This window comes from Pelodiscus sinensis, chromosome 6 (genome assembly GCF_049634645.1).
Source record: "Pelodiscus sinensis isolate JC-2024 chromosome 6, ASM4963464v1, whole genome shotgun sequence".
NCBI classification, from domain to species: Eukaryota; Metazoa; Chordata; order Testudines; family Trionychidae; genus Pelodiscus; species Pelodiscus sinensis.
The window spans coordinates 8,065,782-8,086,752 of NC_134716.1; the positions used below are offsets into that span (position 1 = coordinate 8,065,782).

General features: G+C 44.9%; 1 protein-coding gene across 3 annotated transcripts in view; it reads right to left on the reverse strand.

Annotated features, from left to right (window-relative positions):
* Positions 1 to 20,971, reverse strand: part of PLPPR1 (phospholipid phosphatase related 1) — a 167,959-nt gene that overhangs the window by 24,291 nt on the left and 122,697 nt on the right. For all 3 annotated transcript variants that reach the window (XM_075931388.1, XM_075931389.1, XM_075931390.1), the window contains one exon: positions 13,112 to 13,300. In XM_075931388.1, coding sequence (XP_075787503.1) covers positions 13,112 to 13,300 — 189 coding nt within the window. The remainder of the gene's footprint in view (positions 1 to 13,111; positions 13,301 to 20,971) is intronic.

Here is a 20,971-nt window from a genome sequence, read left to right on the forward strand (position 1 = left end):
TCTCATTTTATAAGGAGTAAGGATTATTTAGAATGAAGGGTTTTCTTTTGAAATAACCACGTCTAGACAGCGTTTCTTTTTTCAAAACAGGGTATTGCAAAATAGCAGCCAGACGCGATTATGTAAATTCGGGAAATTCAAATCCACGCTTCATTTGCAATTTTATTCGTCTGCATTTGCATTCCTCTCTTGGAAGAGCAGTGCAATGTAGACATATCCTCAGAGAGGTAGCCATGTTACTCTGTAACTTAAAAAAAAAACAAGTTCTCCTGGAATACCTTAGAGACTAAAATAATAATTTATAGATATAGATAGATAGATAGATAGATAGATAGATAGATAGATAGATAGATAGATAGATAGATAGATAGATAGATAGATAGATAGAATCATGAGCTTTTGTGGGCAAACCCACCCACAGATGGGAGTGGAGAAAAAAGGGGGAACCTCCCAATTTATAACAGAAAAAGAAGGGAGAGGGAGAAGAAAACCCCCCTGTCAATTATAGAGTCAGTGCTAATGAGTCTAATTGAGTGGGCTGTAAGTGTCCAATACTTAGAATAATAGAATACTAGGATTGGAAGGGCCCTTGAGAGGTCATCGAGTCCAGTCCCCTGCCCTCATGGCAGGACCCAGTACTGTCTAGACCATCCCTGACAGACATTTATCTAACCTACTCTTAAATATCTCCAGAGATGGAGATTCCACAACCTCCCTGGGCAATTTATTCCAGTGTTTAACCACCTGACAGTTAGGAACTTTTTCCTAATGTCCAACCTAAACCTCCCTCCCTTGTCAGTTCGATAGTGTTTGTGAGGTAACATCAAAGGATTTGACACTGGGTCCTGGATTGTTCTCTCCAACCAGTTTTATAGCAGCGTAATTGCTTCAACATTTCTGACGTAGAGTGCAATAAGGCCAAATACTTGAGCGCAGGCACAATTTTAAGCATCTTTGTAGTCCTGCTGCTCTCAGGTTTGAAGAAATGCACATTTATAAGGACCCTGTTAAATCCACCATTGGACAGGAATCAGGGAACTGTAAATGGAATTCAAGTCCAGATTTGATTGGCATATGGTATATTTCTGGATAAAGAACCTATTACTGTTATTTCCACGGAGGGGAAAAAGCAAGGCTCACAAGCTGCTGTTTCACATGAGCTTCCTACTTAATTAAACAGTAGCGCTGACAAGAAAATTGCATCGGAGGGTGGGGCCTTTTATTCAGCACTGTAAGAACTGATGAGGTGCTGCCTAGGGTGACGTATGAAAAAGGAAACAAAGCTGGGATTAGATAATCATTGGCTCTGCTACAGATTTTACCTCCGCTGGTGTAAATATGGAGTCATGCCTCTAAATCCAATGGCACTAGAGTGCTATGAGACTAGTTTCAGGAGCCAGAATGCCCAGTGTTATCTGGCTGTTGCAAAAAGTTTTGCACTTCTGCTTTTGGAGAACTTATCAAGGCATCGCCTCCCTGTCTGTTAATCACAATCTGCCATTTTTAAGCAAACATTCAAAGAAGCGCTGCACATACATACATTACATAGAACTGTTTGTGCAGCCCTGACTAATCAGCAGCCAAGTATGATGTCAGAAGGTTTAGACAGTAGAAGCTGTTCTCACCAGGTATCAGACGTTTGTTTCATGGATCACTACATTATGGAACAGAGGACTAATCTAGCTTGAAAAGGCTTGCAATTAATTACAAGGGAAGACTGCATTCTGCGATATGTGCGCTGATTCTCTGCTCTGCTTTTGATGTGTTGTTATTACATTTAAATGTTCTGGGAGTGCTCGTAGGACCCCAAGAGAGATTGTGCTAAGCCCTGTGCAAATACAGATTGGAGACGATTCCTGTCTTGAATGAGTGTCGCTCCCCTTTCTTGTATTCTCTTTACAACCATCCACAAGAAAACTCTCTCCTTAAATGACTATTGTTTGCCCAGCCCTTGCTCTGTCCAGCCTCACCAGTGTCAGCAAATCCCTTTCCCTCAGTACAGCAACTTACCCTATTGTCAAAAATCTGCCATTGTCAATGAATTCCTTCGTCTCTCTCCCCGGAGCTGTACAATGACTGCTCCTTCTCTAAGCTCTCCTTTATCATGTAACAATATCCTGGACCCATTCTCATCCGATAGGCCATAGCATGGAAACCCATAATCCTCCATGCGGGCCAAATGACTCCCTCTTCGTAGTGAACTTTTACTTCCCTCCTCCTCCGCATTCCCCTGGGTCCGAGCTCAGCTTTTGACAGCCTGGTCTGTGCCATCTTCCTCCTCTGCCTCTGGAGCTGCTCAACGTTTTTCCAGTGGGGAGGAGGAAAGAGATGGATGGGGATGATGTTTTGCTGAAAAATTTCACAAAAGAAGAGCTCTCCTTTTCAACTGGCTCTACTAGATAGCTGCATGGGCATCTCCTCTGACCTGTTTTCTTGCCAAATGACTCTCGGCTACCTCTGCTGACCATAAAGTTGGCATCATGCTTAATCCTAAATAAGGCTACCAAGTCCCATGCCTGTGCATGAGTCCCAACCCTGCCTTTGCTGAAGTCTTCTTCCACATCTCGATTGCATCCTGGCCACATGAAACAAACCCCCTATTAGCCAAGTCCCAGCTCATCAGACTCCAGCAGGCATAATGCTGCTGCCTGACACGGTCTGGGGGACAAATTAGACTCACTCCTGCTTGCTCTTCATAACCACTGTGGGCTCACTCCAGCCTATCTGAAAAGGGTCCTCTCTCTGTGTCTCTAACACTGGCCTCCTCTCTGTTCCTCCACACACTCAGCAGGTGAGACGCAAGAGCTTTCATTTTGGCACTAACTTCCTCTCTCTCCCCACCTCACTGAACCTCCATCTCATTTCAAATCTCAGCTGAAAACGTACCGTCTTCCCCCTCCCTTGCCTTCACATCTCTCCCAGCTACTATTTATCTCAGCCATTCTATTATTTAACTCTGCAGAAGCGTGCGGGTGAGGAGAGGGAGGAGGATGCAGTTTTTATGAAGGATGTTGGACACAAAATACCGTACTGATGTCAATAAGATTTCCACTCATGCAGAGAGAATGTCGGCCGAGACCTACCAAGGACAGAGCTGGCCCCAGAATTTCGCCTCTAATTTGGAATGTTCATAAAATCTGTTTCTAAAAAAAAAAAAAAATCTTTTACCAGTTCCTATCAGGAAGAGAGACAAAAATAAAAGGAAAGACACCCTCCTCCCCAAGACTTTCAGCACCTTGGACAGCTTTCTTAAGCCTGGTCTGCACCGGAGGAGGGGAAGGCCAACCTAAGATCCTCAACTCCAGCTATGTAATTGCGTACCTGGAGTCAACATACCTTAAGTCCCGGTCCACACTATGGGAGGTCGATGGAAACACATGATCTCACTGATTTCCCTTACTCCATGCCAAATGAGGAGTACCAGATGCTGGAAGGGGCTGCCCTCAGTGTTTGATTTAGGGGTCTGCACTAGACCCGCTAAATCAAATGCTAGAAGATCACCCTCCATAGGGTCAATCTTCTCTGTAGCATAGACATGCCCTTAGATACTTACATAACCTTCATCACCACAGTGTCTAAGAGCCTCACAATTGTTTTCTACAAATATTCTGACAATGCCACGGTGAAGCAGGGAAACGCTGTTATCCCCACGATACAAAGAGGGAACTGAAGTACCAAGAGAGTTGCCTGAAGTCCCACAGAAAGTCTGTGGTGGAGTAAGGAACTGAATGCTGGTCTCCAGGGTTCTGCCATAGCACCCTTACTATTCTGCCACCTTTTCAATGAGATGTGGAAATGGAGCTTACACCTCACCAGCAATCAGTCCAAAACATGGACCTGCCAACTGCTGTCGGATGTTTACTGACGTTAGTGTACAGGGAAATCTGTGGAGCTGCATTTTTAATGCCAGATGACACGAGCAGGATGAACTAAATTAATCAAGAGTACAGGCCTCAATTTGCAGCTGAAGAATGTATCCCATAGGAGAAGGACAGAGCTCATGAGGCAAGCTGTGAGCAAATCAGCAAGGAAAAGGGAAGGGAAGGATTCAAAGCGCAGAAGTGTTCTCAGCCTCCATCAACCAATTTCCAAGACCCCATGCAACCACCACCCTAAAGCTTAGAAAAAGCACCTTCCCTGGAACAAACCTGTCTTGTCGAGCACAGCCACCTGACAAAAGCACCCCTTCCCAGCTCCTTTCTCCGCGGGAACGCTGATTCTCTGTGCCCAGCCCCCTTTCCAAGGTCCATCATAGGATTAATTCCATCCCTGTGGCCTTTTTCATCCCTGAGGCCCGCTGCACTGTGCTGCAGGGGTAGGGGGCTGCTCTGGTCTGGTTGGGTGCTGATCAACCAGTTATCGGGTAACTAGTTCCTCCTTCACATCCCTTCTAGAGAGTGACTGCAGACTCTCTTCCTGCCACCTTTCTCTGCTCATATTCTTCTTCCTAGCTCTGCATCATCCTCAGTTAAGCCTGTCTCTCCCTCCAGGTCCCCTTGGTATGTTAATTGGCCTCTCATTTCATAGGAACCCTTTTGGATCTTATCTGGGGTACATGCCCTACCACAAATCCCTCAGGCGTTCACTGGGATTGGTATTCTTAATTCACCTAAGCAGTTCTGAAAATCTCCTTAACTATTATTCTTAAGAATAAGACAATCCACATTTTTAAAAAAGCGACTGATCAGCTTTTACATCTGCTACCTAGAATTTTATTGCGAGATCCAAGGGTACCTGATATTCCACAAGCAAGTCTCCGGTAGCAAACACGGAACAAGAGGAAGTACTGGTTTCCATATTTTGTCTCCCTATGGGTATTAAACTAATTTCTTTATTAAAATGCAGAAGAGGAGCTCCATTCGCGCTCTGTTTCCACCCAGATGATGAGATTATTAAATGAGTATGAAACGTACTGAAACAATGACCAAGGACGTCTACTCACACAGCCCTTTTCATCTAGAAGGACACCAAAGTGCTTCACTAACCTCATCAGTTCTGATCGTGGATTAAGTTTCACGCTAGGATACTGACTCAATAGTGATCGAGAGGGTCAGTCTCCAACACTATCACCCAAGTTATTCTCTGGAAGTCTCCCATCCTTCTAATCACCCAGTCTGACCCTGCCTAACTTAAATACATATGTCTATATTATTGTGCCTTTGATTACAAATGGACATGAAGTATGGCAGTCAGGTGAACATAGCAGGGCAAATCTATCCAGGGATCCATTGAGCCCATAGATAAGAACAGAGCCAAAACTTGAAATCTTTGCTGTGTGTTCAATTTATGATATTATTTTAAAATTAAAGAGCCCGTAACAAAGAAATCCATAATCTATTTTAGGGTGAAGAATTGCTGCAGGAAACTGTTGTCGGACTATTACACTGGTCTTTCTATTGTGATGCTGAGCCGGACGCCAATCCCAATTCTCCACTGTCTTGCCTATTCTGCAGTTATTTACATTTGTCCTTAAGAAGCCCGAAGTGCTTAGAAGAGGGGACAGAATCTGGAGAGATAAGTCAGTCTTTGTCTACAATGCGCACCTTACAAAGGCACGATTGTGTCACTACAGTCGCGCAGTTACAAGGTGCACTGTGTAGCCAGACAAAATAAGACCACCCCGAATGAGAGACAGTACCTTTGTCGAGGGGAGAGCGGCTCCTGCCAACAAAATGCTGTTCACACTGGTGCTTTTTGGCATTAAAACTTTTGTCATTTGGGGTGAGTTTTTTCAAACCCCTGAGTGACCAAACTTTTAGGCTACGTCTAGACTACATGCCTCTGTCGCTAGAGGCATGTAGATTAGGCTACCAGACATAGGAAAATGAAGCGGCAATTTAAATAATCGCCGCTTCATTTAAATTTACGTGGCTGCCGCGCTGAGCCAACAAACAACTGATCAGCTGTTTGTCGGCTCAGCGCGGTAGTCTGGATGCGCGGGGGTCGACATCAAAGGTATCTGTCGACCACCCAGGTAAACCTCATCCCAGGAGGCATACCTGGGTGGTCGACAAATGCCTTTGATGTCGACCCCCGCGCGTCCAGACTACCGCGCTGAGCCGACAAACAGCTGATCAGCTGTTTATCGGCTCAGTGCGGCAGCCACGTAAATTTAAATGAAGCGGCGATTATTTAAATCGCCGCTTCATTTCCTATGCCTGGTAGCCTAATCTACATGCCTCTGGCGACAGAGGCGTGTAGTCTAGACGTACCCTTAAAGTACAATGTGGACAACGCTTTATTTTCTTCTGTATATTGCTGACTTGCTGTGCAACTCTCTCAAGAATGATTATTCTCTCCTTAAGAGAAAGGTGGCAAATATTTTTTGAGAGAAATTTCAGTTGCTTAATCCCAAAATTTCCTGCAAAAATTATTTTGGGTTTCAGATAAAAAAAAATTTGTTGGAAAACGTTCAAATTTACAATTTTTCGTGAACATTTTTGTTTTGGTTGAAAAGCCATTTTTTGTCTAAGAATGTTTAGGCAAAAAAATCTACCAATGCCAATAGATTTCTACCAATGCCAATGCATGTCAGGAAAAAAAGCCTTTAAATTCCTCAGCTGCTACAGTTTACCCCGTTTTAAAACACAAATATGAGTAATCCCTTAGAGGATACTGCAAGAGTTAGTTGGTTATTGATTGTAAAACATTTTGACACGTCTGCATGAAAAGTGCTTTATAAGTCATTATTATTATGAAAACAACTAATAAATAACAAAATGCATTACTTACAATTCCGTATACGCACTGGTAAATATAAACTACACAAGACAAGAATAAATTTTCCCTCAAAAACTAGGGAACATTTAAACCCATTAACACAACTTCCTCCCCAAGCTACCAGGGCCTAAATGTGGATTGCTTATGCAGGAAACCTGGAATGCTGGTGGATTCCTTCCTCCTGTGTAGCTTCCTGTCTCAGTAACCTCGTGGTTGGGCATTTTGGGTGTAAATTATTTCCCAACACTAGAAGTGAGAAGACCCCAAGTTTATGTGGAACAGAGAGAACTTGGGGGCTGAACCGAAGTGCTCAGAGATTTCTGCCTGAAAATCTGTTACTGTAACATAACCCTGGGCTGAATTAACTCCCTTTTGGTTTCCTCAGCATCTGCTGCAAGCAGTCAGAAGAGGACTCAGCCAATACAATGCAGGATATTCCTGGCTTCTCTTCCAGAGATAAATCACTGTAATAATACATCTGTAACAAACCAACAAAAGGCAGGCAGGAGAGAGTGCACATATAAAAGGAGCAAATTTCCAATAATTCTAGGAGAGAGGCAAGGTTTAGGTGGAAAGCCGCACACTAGTTCTTCCTTCCTGGAACACCTTTGATTATCAGTGCACTTAGTGATTTTCTTGAGTGATTACTACACTGACAGGTTATCCTTATTTGGCCTGTGCAATCCTTTCAAGATAGCTTTAAAAAAAAAAAAAATCACACAACGGTTGTTCCCTCCCCCCAGCATCAAGAAAACTGGAAATGATATAAATGCAGTAGGGACACTGGTCAAACTTCTTATAAAAGTCTTATCTGCTTGAAATCTACGCAATACATCATTCACTTCAGCATATAAACTCTCTCTTTCTGAAGTAAGTTCTCCTCCTGACAAACAATCGAACTCTAATGGACAGTCCAGTGTAAGAAGCAGCCTTGAATTCTGTAACGACTATGTGGCCCAAGCACAGTAACTCCATATTTGGGGAATTAGTCTTGAAGGGCAGTGAAACAGCCAATCATCTTTTTTGCTAGTCAGACATCAAAAGTGCTGAAGTCTATCTTATGTACATACTATATTTACAGATGTGCGGTGGGACGTCCCTGGTTAGGTCAGTAGCAGTAAAGATCAAACCTGGGACCTTAGATTTCAAAGCATGAACCACTACTGCCTGAGGCCTTGTCTCCACTCACCAGGAGCTCAATTTCCCGAGGGTCGATTTAGAGGGGCCTTATTAGACCCACTAAATCAACCGCTGATCGCACAATCGTCAATACCAGTACTCTACCAGGTTGCAAGGAGTAAGAGTAGTCGATGGAAGACTACCCATCAACCCCTGGCAGTGCGGATGCCGCGGTAAGTCAAACTATAAGGTACATTGACTCTAGCTATGCTATTCAAGTAGCTGGAGTTATGTACCTTAGTTTGACTTTGCCCCCTAATGTAGACTTGGCCTTAGCTAAAAGAACCAACTCTGTTAATCAATGCTGTAGCTGGCTCATCGGACTCCATATGTAACCCTTCTCTCTCTAGGAGGCACAGAGTGCCATGCTGAGCAGATGTGGGTTACGCACACAGATGAACTGTGCTGATATTTTTATTCTGCCCTTAATTTTTACAATTCCCATCCCTGGAAATCCAGCTAACATTATGAAGTAAGTACCCTATGTATCTCAGAAACACAACTCTCATTTTGAAAACCCACCTCTGAAAATCCACCCTGCCACTTTGTTTCTTTCCTGGGGACAACTGCCCATTAAACCACTGGAGGTTGGTGAGAATCAGTCCGATTATTAGATACCTGCACTGTCTAATTTGAGACTTTAAAAACACCTGGCTTTCTGAACCTGCAGTGATTTCTGTGTATGTCGACCGTAGTCCAGGACAGTAATACCCGATGAAGACTTAAGGTGCTATGGCGATGGTCTTCCTGACTTTGTATACTGCAATCTCTTTAAGGCGTGGGACAGTGAAGAAAGAAACCCCCTGCACTGAGACAGGACCAAGTCACTTTAGACCATCCTTCACAGGTGTCTGTCCCACCTGTTTTTTAAAGATTCCATAATCTCCATTAGAAGCCCGTTTCAGAACTATAGTTAGAAGGTTTTTCCTAATAGCTAACTCAGTGGGTCTCAAACAGCATGGCAGCGCGACTGCCTTTTGACAATCAAAATGACTCCATGATCCCAGCAGCCTGTGTTACTCTAGACTCAGTGCCAGCCTTCGGGGGGTGGCAAGCTGGCCAACTACCCAGGTCCCCGTGCTAAGGGAATCCTGTAAAGCTACATTGCTCAGGCTTCAGCCCCACGTGAACAAGGAGCAATGGTCTCAAGTTGCGGTGGGAGAGGTCCAGGTTGGATATTAGGAAAAACTATTTCACTAGGAGAATGGTAAAGCACTGGAATGGGTTACCTAGGGAAGTAATGGAGTCTCCATCCCTAGAGGTGTTTAAGTCTCTGCTTGACAGAGCCCTGGCCGGGTTGATTTAGTTGGGATTGGTTCTGCCTAAGGCAGGGGACTGGACTTGATGACACTCGGAGGTCTCTTCCAGCTCTATGGTTCTATGATTCTAGGGTGCTCAGGCTGCTGTTAATCAGTCTAGCTCCTCTGATGCCAACAGATCTGGGCCAATTGATCCCAGCTGAGGACGTCTTCTTGTTGAGGTTTTCACTGTTCCAGGAACTAGCTGTCACTCCAGGTAGCATGTAAAAGAAACACAGTTCCTGGTAACACGACTCCAGGAAAGATTCTTCTACACCACAACTAAAGGAAAGGTGAAGACTCGAGAGGTGACAATTTATAATCCAGAGGAGGCCCAGCTTCAGAAAAAAATGCCAACAGTTTTTCTGAAATAGAAAAAAAAAGCCCCTCTGTCCTGGTTTAGGTGCAAATTGCCATTTCATTCACCACTCTTCCACTGCTGTACAGAGAAGATGCTAATTTCACCGCACTTGGGAGTCCAGAATTACAAATGAGCAGAGCAAGATGAAGCTCTTTGAACTCTCCTCCACGGGGGTGAAAAATGCAATTTCCAGATTTGAGACCAGTGTGCGTGCCTTTTATTTATTTAACAGTGATCCAATGAGATGCAAGCACTCCCCCTTGCAGGGACATCCCTTTATCAGACAGCAAAAGGTTACATCAGTAACAACATCAAAAGAGGCTTGTGACACACACACACGCCTCATGATTAAATATTCAGCGAAGCAGGGGAAATAGCTTAATGGCTCTACTTGCACAACAGCGAGTTTCAACGAGAGCAGAAGTAGGGGGGAGCCTCATTTATGTTGCAGGTACTCAACAGCTGAAAGCGCACACAGTATGCTCCCAAATGAGAAGAGTGTTTCCGACGAGCGTTTAATGTGCTTGGGGGTACGCAGATTCATGCATGCATTTTGCTTGCCACCCGCAGTCACAGCCGTTTGATTCCAACTTGGCTTGCAAAAATAAACCCCCCAAAACCCAACCTTTTCACAAGATGCCCTGTATTCATTAACAAACTCCCTTCAAAGCTGGACTAGAATTAGAACATTCAAACATGAGCACAAGGGATTCCAACTCAGCATGCTTGGCTGCTGTAAGCTACCGTATGCACCAGGCTAGGCGTGTGGTTTTACCAAACTCTCCCCCGTTGTTTTTGTTTGCAATGCCAAGAAGCTGGGTTATTAGTTACTCCCCTCATGCCATGTGGTGTTGGCGCTGTGACAAAAAAAGGGCAAATCAGATTCACAGCAATAAAATCCTCTTAGCCGAACTGACCCATTACTCTGCTTCCAAGCGCGTGCAGCGTGTCTGGTAAGCCCGAAGCAGCCCGTCGTTCATGGTTTATGGGTTAATCTGAAGTGAGGTAGTGTCTCCTAGACCCCTTCCCCCAAGCGCAGGCAGCTCTTATCAAATGATCCTGCAGACTGTCTTGTAACAGCAGCAGCAGCAATAACCTCACTTGTGGAGATCGTGGCTATAAAACAGGACTGTCGTTAGCCTTGATTTTAATGCACTTTCTGCAGGCCTGGCTGTGGGCTGACAATGACTAGCCTTGAAAGCGGAGTATAACAGAGTGAAGCTGTGGATTAATTTGCAATGAATGCAGGCTCTCTGTACACGCACGTGACTCTTATTCATGTGTAGAAGAGGTAGGTGGATACACCAATGGGAGAACTGACCACGGCATTAACTAAAACTTGTATCTTGCACATCCATCTGTACCACGGGCCACAGAGGAGTTCTTAATGGGAAGCAGCTTGGTGTTGGAGAAGGAAACCTAATTTGGGGTTGTTCTCTTGAGGATACAATTACCACAACATACGTGGAAGAGACAGGATACATGTATTTGGCTGAACCACCAGCGGGCTACACTGGTTTTCAAATCCCTTTCCAGTAGCTGCCAGGGCTGTAAAAAAATCAATGAGAACATGCATGCAATGGGATTTGGTAGGCAGTGCAATACACACTGACCTTGTCATGCAGGCTAGGGGTGTGAGTGATGGTTTAGAGAGGCTGAAATATGGCACGGATTGCTGAGACTTGATTAGAGATCCTTCCGGTGACTGGGGGGCAAGGAAGATGTGCACAGAAAGAGCTTCAGAGGAAAATAGAGGCTCGGAAAGAAATGGGGAAGGACGTCTCAGAAATGTATTGAACGGACTCAGACCAAACAGTTAAAGTTTCAAGATACGAGGCGCACGCTTTTGTTTTGAGATTAGATGGGAAAGAGAATCCACCTCTAGACACCAGAACATGCAACAAAAGGGCTTTGCAGAGGGCCGGTCCAACAGATCTTTGAGTTTGCCATTCCCGAGGGTGGAAAGAGTTACTTATGCCACAAAGGCAGCACTGGTCAGCTCCCGGCCGCAGAAGCACCTCACATTAGTGTGTGATTGAGGAAGGATCAGCCCTGATGGGCTCCAGAGATGACCCCCGCCTCCCCCCAGCTCCTTAGCCACAGGAGGTAGCTGAGGGGTCTTGAGAAAGAAAAAGCCTATCACTGACTTTTGGGAATGAGGAGAAATGTTTCCCCCGCAAAACAAAATGGAAAATGCCACAGCAACTGAGCCTTGCCCACATGGAGACTCCCAAGGGGAGAAGCTCCCAGAGAACCGTGCCACCTCACATGACATCGTTTTCCTGAAATTCAAAGACAAGTCTCCCGTCAAGTTCAATTGTGCAGTAACAAATCCATAGTGGGGAGTGAGTTAAATCTCCCTGTACAAACACGGCTTTCCAAAGGCTACTTCCTTACATGGCACAACATATATTTTGGTGGGAAACGATGAGTGTCAAGAGATAACAGTCCCTGGTCACCATGCAGCTCCTTCATTTGCAAACTCTGAAATTGGTGCAGCATTAAATCCACTTGACCAAGTCAAATTGCCTATTGAGCCTGGAGTTCTCATGCACAAAATACAATTGCTGCTAGGGAAGATTTTCAAAACTGCCTAAGGGAAGTAAGCATACAAATCTCATTGGCTTTCAGCAGGACTTGGGCACCTAAATCCCTTAGCCATTTCTAAAAGTCTTCCCCTTATTTCTTCTGATTATTTTTTTCTGTATTGCCTGTTTATTAGTTCCATTATGATCCCAAATTTGCAAAACTAAAAAGAAAAAAAGAAATCCCAAGAAACGTGAAGACATACACTTGTGCAATTATCCCTCTGAAAGATCCACATGTAAGAGTTAACAGCTTTGCAGAAAAAAGACATGCAAAAAGGACAATATCTAATTAACTTGTTCATTTACCTACATAATTAACAAAGCTGGCTATATTTGTTTTTTTTTGTGTGCACAAAAAGAAGAAACACAACATTTCTGAGATTAAGTGACTTTAATAAGCAGTTTAGAGCTTTTGGTGTCCTGCTACTTAAAAATGGCTTTAGCAGATATAACCACACTGGGGATAATTTTATTAAAAATCAGATAAAGAGAGACGGGTGCAAGTCATAAAAATAAAGCACATTTGCACTTGTCAATAACTAGAAACCAAGAAGAGCCCTGAGCAGTCCAGTCTATTCAGAAGAGCAGCAAATAATGTTCTTTTCAGGTCTGATTCAAATCTTATTCTAGCTATTTCATTGCCAAGAACACATAATCTTTGCATTTGAGGCCTCTCTGGAAGTCCCGCAATTCATAACCAAGTATTCAAGTGAGCTAGCTACTGTATATTCTTACACTATCGGAAGCTTCATGGTGCATTTGAATAGTACTAAAATTAACCAGAACCTCTGTGAATAACTGATGTGGATTTTATTAGTCTGCACCTTTGTTTTGCTCCCACAGAAACATACATCAATTACAGCTGAAAAGAGGAGAGACTACAAGGAAATTCAGGGACGGCAGGAATTTCTCCTTGCTTGTTTTCTTGCATCACTATTGAAGAAGGAAAGTGCTTTTATACTTACAATAGCAGTGGGAGTTGAAGCCAGCACGCAATACAACACAAGCGGGGAAATAAAGCTCTCGTCCTCTGCTCCTGGGTAAGGCTTCATCAAATCTCCATCCTGGCAGAAGAAGCCCTGGATGTGCACCTGGAAAGTGTCAGTGCACTCGAAGTAGTAGGCGAGCAGAACGGTCCCAGCCATGATGACAAGCTGAAAATACAGCATGGTCACACAGAGACATTAGTTGCCGTTTAGCAGAAGCAGCTGTGTCTCTGAGCTACTTTAGTCCCACGGAATATCCTCCCTCCAGCACCCCAACAGCTCTTCCAGCATTGCTCCGTGCGTGTGTGTGTGTCTCTCTCTCTCTCCTTTGTAACATCTGTTACATAAACCTTTTGGCAAACAACACTAATGAATGTCTCCGATCGAAGTGGGTCTGCAGCATGGCTCACAGAGGGATGGGAGCTTTGGCGCTTACATTATTAAAGGGTGTTTGAGTGTCACCAGCAGCGACGTTCCGTGCAAAGCGGCCGGACAGCCGGCAGCACCACTCTGCTAGTAACCACCTGTGCAAACGGGCAGGGACGTGTGTAAGAAACGAAGGGGACCAAAAGCCACTGGGTTTCAGCTGTGGAATTCCGCCAGGGCAGGGGAGAATATACACGTGCGAGCCTGGGGAAGCCCTCGGTGGCCCAGCATATGGATTCCTCTTGAGGTAAAGCAGATTATCGAGTTTGCCCTCCCATGGAGCTGCCACTTGCAAGGGAAGGGAAGCTTTACAAATAGCTATTCAGGAAGAGCTCAAAAATCTGCCAAAGGGAATAACAGACCCAGCTTTCTTCCCAGCAGATCCTGCATGACCACTTCTCTGCTTGGAACTTCCGACTTTGGGGCTCTGCTAGCTTTCTACAGCCCCCTCCCTCCCTTTCTAGCAGACAGTAGATGGTTGTGACCAACATTCCCTCTAACTTTTCCCATCCAGGTGTGGAATAAGTTTTGTTCTGTGCCCCGCAGCATATGCAGATGTGCACCACCAATAGAAACACACACTGCTGGCTGTGGGCACGCTGCCAACCAGCGAGGCGGCATTTTAATTTCTCCTGGGCAGCAGCCCAAGTACTCAGCTTACAGGGAACACTGGTAGTGACCACATTTTTTCTACCAGGATCCCTTTCAGCCTGAGACTGACTCTTTAAACATGCTTGTTTAAGTAGGATCCATCCCGGTGTCCTTTTTTTTTTTTTTTAAACTAACACTACAATGACTTGCAGGTGAACAATGCTGGCTTGGAAGCCCAGGAGATGGGCCTTCTATTTGGTAACAGCCTAACTGATCCAATAGGGACACAACCGTGCCTAATCCTCCCCAGATTGCTGACCCCCACTTTCCCTAGCCCTGACCAGAAGGGATTATCCCGCACAAGGGAGAGGATAAACCGGTTTGCTTGCTGTTTGGCCTCTCACCCAGCCTATGACGGGACCAATTAGCACCACAACCTGAACATAATACGTCATTAATACTGTGGTCTTGTAACACATTACAGGCGCCACAAAATGCTCTTTCCCTCCATCTGTCTGACCACGCCTCAGTGCTGCGCAGGATCAAAAGCTGGGTTTTCAAAAGCCAGACCACTAGGCGCAGCATTCAGGGTAACTTTGGCCTGATTCATCATCACCTGACACGGTGTCTTGCCCAAGTACACATGCTGATCTGGGGGCCTTTCACCCCCACTCTGCACTGCCAGAAATGCCTGCACAAGGTGCAGAGCAACGACACAATCACCTTTCACAATGGAAATGCATTAGTCTGTCTGGGAGAGACTGGGGGAGGGGGAAGATATGATAGAGGTCATGACAGGGAGGGAGAAAGCAAATAAGGAAAAGTTATTTACTTACAGGCAGCCCCCGGGTTATGTACAAGATAGGGACTGTAGGTTTGTTCTTAAGTTGAATCTGTATGTAAATCGGAACTGGCATCCAGATTCAGCCGCTGCTGAAACTGACCAGCGCTGGGGCTAGGAGGTCTCAGGACCCCCCCCTTTGAGATGGGGGGTGGCTGGGCCCTACAATCCCAGCCCCCTCCCCACTGCTTCTCAGACAGAAACTGACTCTTCCAGCCCTGCTCCCCAGACAGGGGTTGGTCTCTGCCTTCCTCCCTTTGTATCTCTCTGGGAGGCAACCTGTCAGACAGGTTGTGAGACCCTTGCCTAGTGTCTCATCTGCTGTCCTGTTGGGCCGTGCTACAAATAGCCACCAGTGGAGGTCACCCACTGCCCAAGCCCAGCAACCAGCAAGGCACCACCATACCACACTGGGTTATAGAGCAGACAGCATGCCCTACTACATCACACAAGGTGTTATGACTGCATAGGACTGGAGACCTCGATAGCCCAGTTAGTCAGTCCTGCATGGGTGCAGGGGACTGAAGTATTGTATAATGAGCTAGGGAAAAAATAAGGGCATGATAAAACCCAAATCTTATCATGCTTTTAGAAAAAGAAAAGTCACTTTGCAGTGGATTAAGAATACAGTACTGTAAGATTGCGGGAATAGCCATTTAACATACCACTCTTGCAACTCTTCCACAAAGAGCCAGGCACAAGATGTTTGTGTATCTAGCTAGCTCCCGGCCTGACCTTGCATTTACATCAAGGGAGCCACAAAAGAGGGGGCGTGTTTGACAGAGATGCCAGACCAAACGCAGGTGCAGTTAGGTACAGTAGCCAGAAGGAAGTTATCAGGTCTACCGAAGCTTACATTCGGATTGGCATGTGTTCACATTACTGAATTAAATATGAAAATGAATAATTCAGCCAGTGCAGTAGGCTCGGAGTTTCATCTGTTGATATTAAATCCAGTTTCCTTTATCCTATCTTTGTATTTTCAATTGTCAAGATGCTGGAGATTGACTTTGAAACCTCAAAATGACAAGGCGATAGGATAAACAGGATGGGTCACACCTCTCAAGCAATTTCTTCAGGCTTTCTGCACACTTAGGTGATATCACGCCATCAGCTCCACTCAGGTCACATCTTTTGTCTCTTCTTCAAACAGATGAAGACCAAGTGTAAACCTGTTTCCATTGAATTCAATGGGTGAGAACCCTTAGGGCAATTCTGATGGATTCTGAGAATCCCACTTATAATCTAGTTTTCAGAATGCAAGCAGAGATTCTGGTGCACAGCTCTGAAGCCCGGGGGCTAATTCTCTGGCGATGCAATACACAAGGCCCAGATCATTTTATGCCTCACAGAAACAACAATTAGCTGCATGAATGAGCTGCTCCTCCTTCAGCCGACCACAGTTTTGGTTCCACATACAGGCAAGTCACAGACTCCTTTTCAAAGGCTCACTCCAACAGGAATGACGCTTGGAAATCAATCCTTATAATTACATGTCAAACAGGCACATTTTTCCCCTTTTGTCCTCATTTTTCACTTAAATGCCACGCACTGATATAACATTTAAACTCGTCTTTGCCTTCTTCAGTGTTTAGTTTGCTTCCTCCAAGTGGCTGTCCTTAAAGCTGAGACTTTACAATGTATTGTGCTGCAACCAACGGGAGCTAAGCCGCCCTCTTCAGCAGAAATCCACCATAACCAACAAACGAGCAAGTCTCCTCAGAAATCTGAAAACAATGTAGATGCTCATCACTTATTGCCCCACTAATGCAGCCTTTGAGGGAGGAACGAACTCTGTGTTGAGTTGGGGACAGCTGTTGAAAGCTGGCGTCCTCACCAGGAGAGGAACTGATGAAAAGACGGCGTCATAGGGTATGTCTACATTGCATTCCTCTTTCGAGAGAGGAATGCAAATGCAGATGAACGAAATTGCAAATGAAACGCGGATTTGAATTTCCTGTGCTTCATTTGCATAATTGCGTTCGGGCGCTATTTCGAAATACCCTATTTTGAAAAAAGAAATGCAGTCTAGACAGTTATTTAGAAAGAAAACCCTTCTTTCGAAATAACTCTTAAAACTCATTTTATAAGGAGTAAGGGTTATTTCAAAAGAAGGGTCTTCTTTCAAAACAACCGTGTCTAGACTGCGTTTCTTTTTTCAAAATAGGGTATTTCGAAATAGCGCTCGGATGCAATTATGCAAATGAAGCGTGGGAAATTCAAATCCACGCTTCATTTGCAATTTCGTTTGTCTGCATTTGCGTTCCTCTCTTGAAAGAGTTCACGCTGTTGCCCCCATCTGCAAGGGGGCAAAAACCTACCAGATCCGTATTACCTGGAGGGCCAGGGGGTAGAAGTGCCAACTTCATAGAGCTGGTTTTCTCTTCCTACTAGATAGCCCATCTCCCTAGGAATCAGCATTAACAGTAGGAGACTGGTAAAACGGGGACGGTTGGATTGTCTTCTGTGTGTGCATCATCCTACCATCCAGTCATATAACCACTGAATATTACATAACCAGTCATATCTATTGAAGAGTCAATATTAACCCATGTGCTCCCACTTCCACCCTACAGAACCTACCAATGTGAGGTCTTTCAAGCGTGGTGGCTGATGTCTGAGCTGTGGTGTCACAGGAAGCAATGAGGCCAAGAGAACCAGAGAGGTTGGCAGACACAGGCCTTGGCACGGGCACTTGTTGCACCATCAGCTTGCTCAAAATCTTCTCAGCATTGGAAGCTGCATGGTTATTTGTCCCCCCAAAGGAGGGTCAAACTTCCTGTTCCTCAGAGTTGCCTGGGACGTGGAGTGTCTGGTTTGTGTTTTCCATCCGCTTCGTGTGCAAACACCTCAGGGCAAGGACCATGCCTCTTTTCCCATGTCTTGTACTGCTCGGTAGCATTTAATGAGTAATAAATGATAACCACGAGGAGAGTTTAGGCAGCCAAGTAATTAATAAATCTAACCTAGTATGAAGACAGGAGACTGAAACTGACGTTCTATTTTACTGAAATTGGCCATGAAGTGTTTTATGTTAAATGGCCACAAGCGATCAGGATTTCAATGTACACCTTGTCAGAAAAGCAGCGCTCCAATGGCAGGATGCCCCTTGCATCATATTCAAGGACTAGCCCAGGGCTACTCAATTTTGGAAGCCCCGGGGGCCACAATGATTCTCACAGCACGTGCAGAGGGTCACAACTTAAGTGTGGTTGCATATGCGTGCAAATATATGCAAATGGCTTCTTTCACAGTGATGGCCATGAATACAAAGAATAAGGCAAGACTACATAACACGCAGGCCCCATTTAAGTCAGTTCTACTGATATTAATACAATGCAATATTTACCCGATTTCCACCCATATGACAGCACTTTTAATGAGCAAAGACAGTCCAGGAATTTAACTACTAACACACACATCAACAGAAGACTATCATATTGACTACTTTTTCATTTTGGCTCTCACTCGCGGGCTGTGTGTTGAGCCCCGTGTAAATCCAAACCACACCACGGCCCGTAAACAAATGGGCCACGTATCAAAGAGCATCTACTGACTGAATTACAATTTCTCTAGCACCTCCGTGATCTCTTAAGGACTGATCCAGTTTGAAATTGCTCACCCAAGGAACCTCATGATCAGGGCTCGACAAACTATACAATCTATCCCCCATGGCGAGTAGATTTCAGCCGCGTGCCCCGTTTATTCGCTGCGCACACATGTGCAATGCGACTCTCGCGCATGCGCAGTACGGGGCTGGCGAGCGGTTTTCGCCATTTGTCAAGCCCTGCTCATGACAATATTCAGACTCTGTGAAGTCCACTGAGACTTTGCTGTTTCTATTAACTTTATGTGAAAGGTACTGTACTCAGATACTATGGTGACAGGCAGCACATAAAACCCTAAGACAGGGAGATAGATCTTTCTAACTTTAGTAATCATTATTTAAAAAGTGAAACCCAACTTCAAAACATACATGCTGACCTAGCCTGCATATCAAGATGAATAATTAGAGCATAAAGTTCAATACAATAATGGAACTAGGAGTGTAACTCATTCTAATAAATACTTGCCATTTGCTAACTTGCCATTCCATGTTTGCATGTTGCAAATAAAACGGGTTTTATCAACCTGTCTGTTATTTAATTTGCCTTGCTAAGTGTACTAATGTGCTGCACTTTTAAAAGAAATGTATTAATCAATTACATTCCCAAGTGGGAGGAAAAGCCCACACATATTACAGCCATGGTTTCCAAATCTAAAACTTCCTCCCCTTTTAAAATGTGCTGGCCCATTCTGGGTTTCACTGAATAATGCCTGGGGATTTTCCAAGCCATCTGAAGCAGTTCGGGGCCCAACTTCTATGGATAGTCAAGCAGCCCCTTTGAAAATCTCAGCTCCAGGCCTGGATATCTAGAATGGAGACTCCAGCCTTGAAAGACAAGCACAGCCCTCTCCCTCACGTCCGCATCCTTGCCCACACCAGAAGAACCCATCTATTTCTCACACCACGGAAATCTGACATTCTCTTTGTCAGTGTCAAAGGAGGGGTATTACAAAAAGAGCTGAAGAGTAAGTCAATATTTATCTTAGGCCATGTCTCCACTTACTGGAGGATCGATGCTCTGGCAATCAATCTTTCCAGAGCTCGATTTAGTAGGTCTAATAAAGACCTGCTAAATAAAATACTTGAGGGCATCCCCATCAGTGCTAATACTCCTCACTGTTGCAAGGAGTAAGGGAAGTCAACTAGAGCGTTTCTCCCCTGTGGAGATCTGAAAAGAAACCAGGGATAATTAATTTGTTGCAACCTCTTAGTTGCTTTTAGATACACTTACATGAAGGTGCTTATACAGGATGAACCTCTCTAGTGTCCGGCACTCTTTGGTCCAGCAACTTCCATGATCCAGCATGATTTTAGTTAGCTGCATGTCCACTTATCACGGGTGTGGTCAAGGTTCCCATGGCCCCATAACATTTGTTTACAGCCACCAGTCCTGGCTCTCAATGTTTCGTGCTGTTATTTAGCTCTAATTTACCCCTAAATGTCTTCTAAGAGCCCAGTAAGCAGTGGAAGTGTTGGTAATGCGGCTAGACAATGTTGAACTCCTGTGGTTCTGGAAATTCTCTGGTTTGGCACTGGTCAGGTCCCAAGGGTGCTATATAGAGAGGGTTAGCCTGTACAGGCAGTCCCCGAGTTACGCGGATCCGACTTATGTCGGATCCGCAGTTACGAACGGGGCCCTCCCTCTCCCTGGTCTCCAGCAGACCAGGGAGAGGAAGCAAAGTGGCGGTACACGGGGGCAGCGGACAGCCCAGACGCGTCATTGTCATCTGCCCGCGTGCTCCGCGGCTTTGCTCCCCGGGACGGGGAGCAAAGCAGAGCAAAGCCGCGGAGCCTGGGGTTCTTAAGTTGAATCTGTATGTAAGTCAGAACTGGCGTCCAGATTCAGCCGCTGTTGAAACTGATCAGTTTCAGCAGCGGCTGAATCTGGACACCAGTTCCGACTTACATACAAATTCAACTTAAGAACAAACCTACAGTCCCTATCTTGTACGTAACCCGGGGACTGCCTGTATATCAGTGTCAAAGGAGGGGTATTACAAAAAGAGCTGAAGAGTAAGTCAGTATTATTTCCTGAGCTTTACCAATATAAGCCCCTTTGCCCTGCTCTACAACTTTGCAAACCCATATTACTACATTGGTACAACATTTGCATTTAAAAGAGCCTTAAGAGACAATCTTTCCCCAAAGGGCTCATAACTAGCAATGCTAGCAACTAGCAGATATGACAAGTAATGTGTTGTTATCAAGCTTGTTGTACAGGTAGAGTCACAGAGAGATTAAATGACTTGCCCAAGGTCACGTTGGAAATCTGTAGTTGAGCCAGGTTTTAAATCTAGTTCTCCCGAGTTCTGTGTCAATGTCTTGCTCACAAGGCCACCCTTGTTCTCTTTGGCTTTCTGGGGTTAAAAAGACA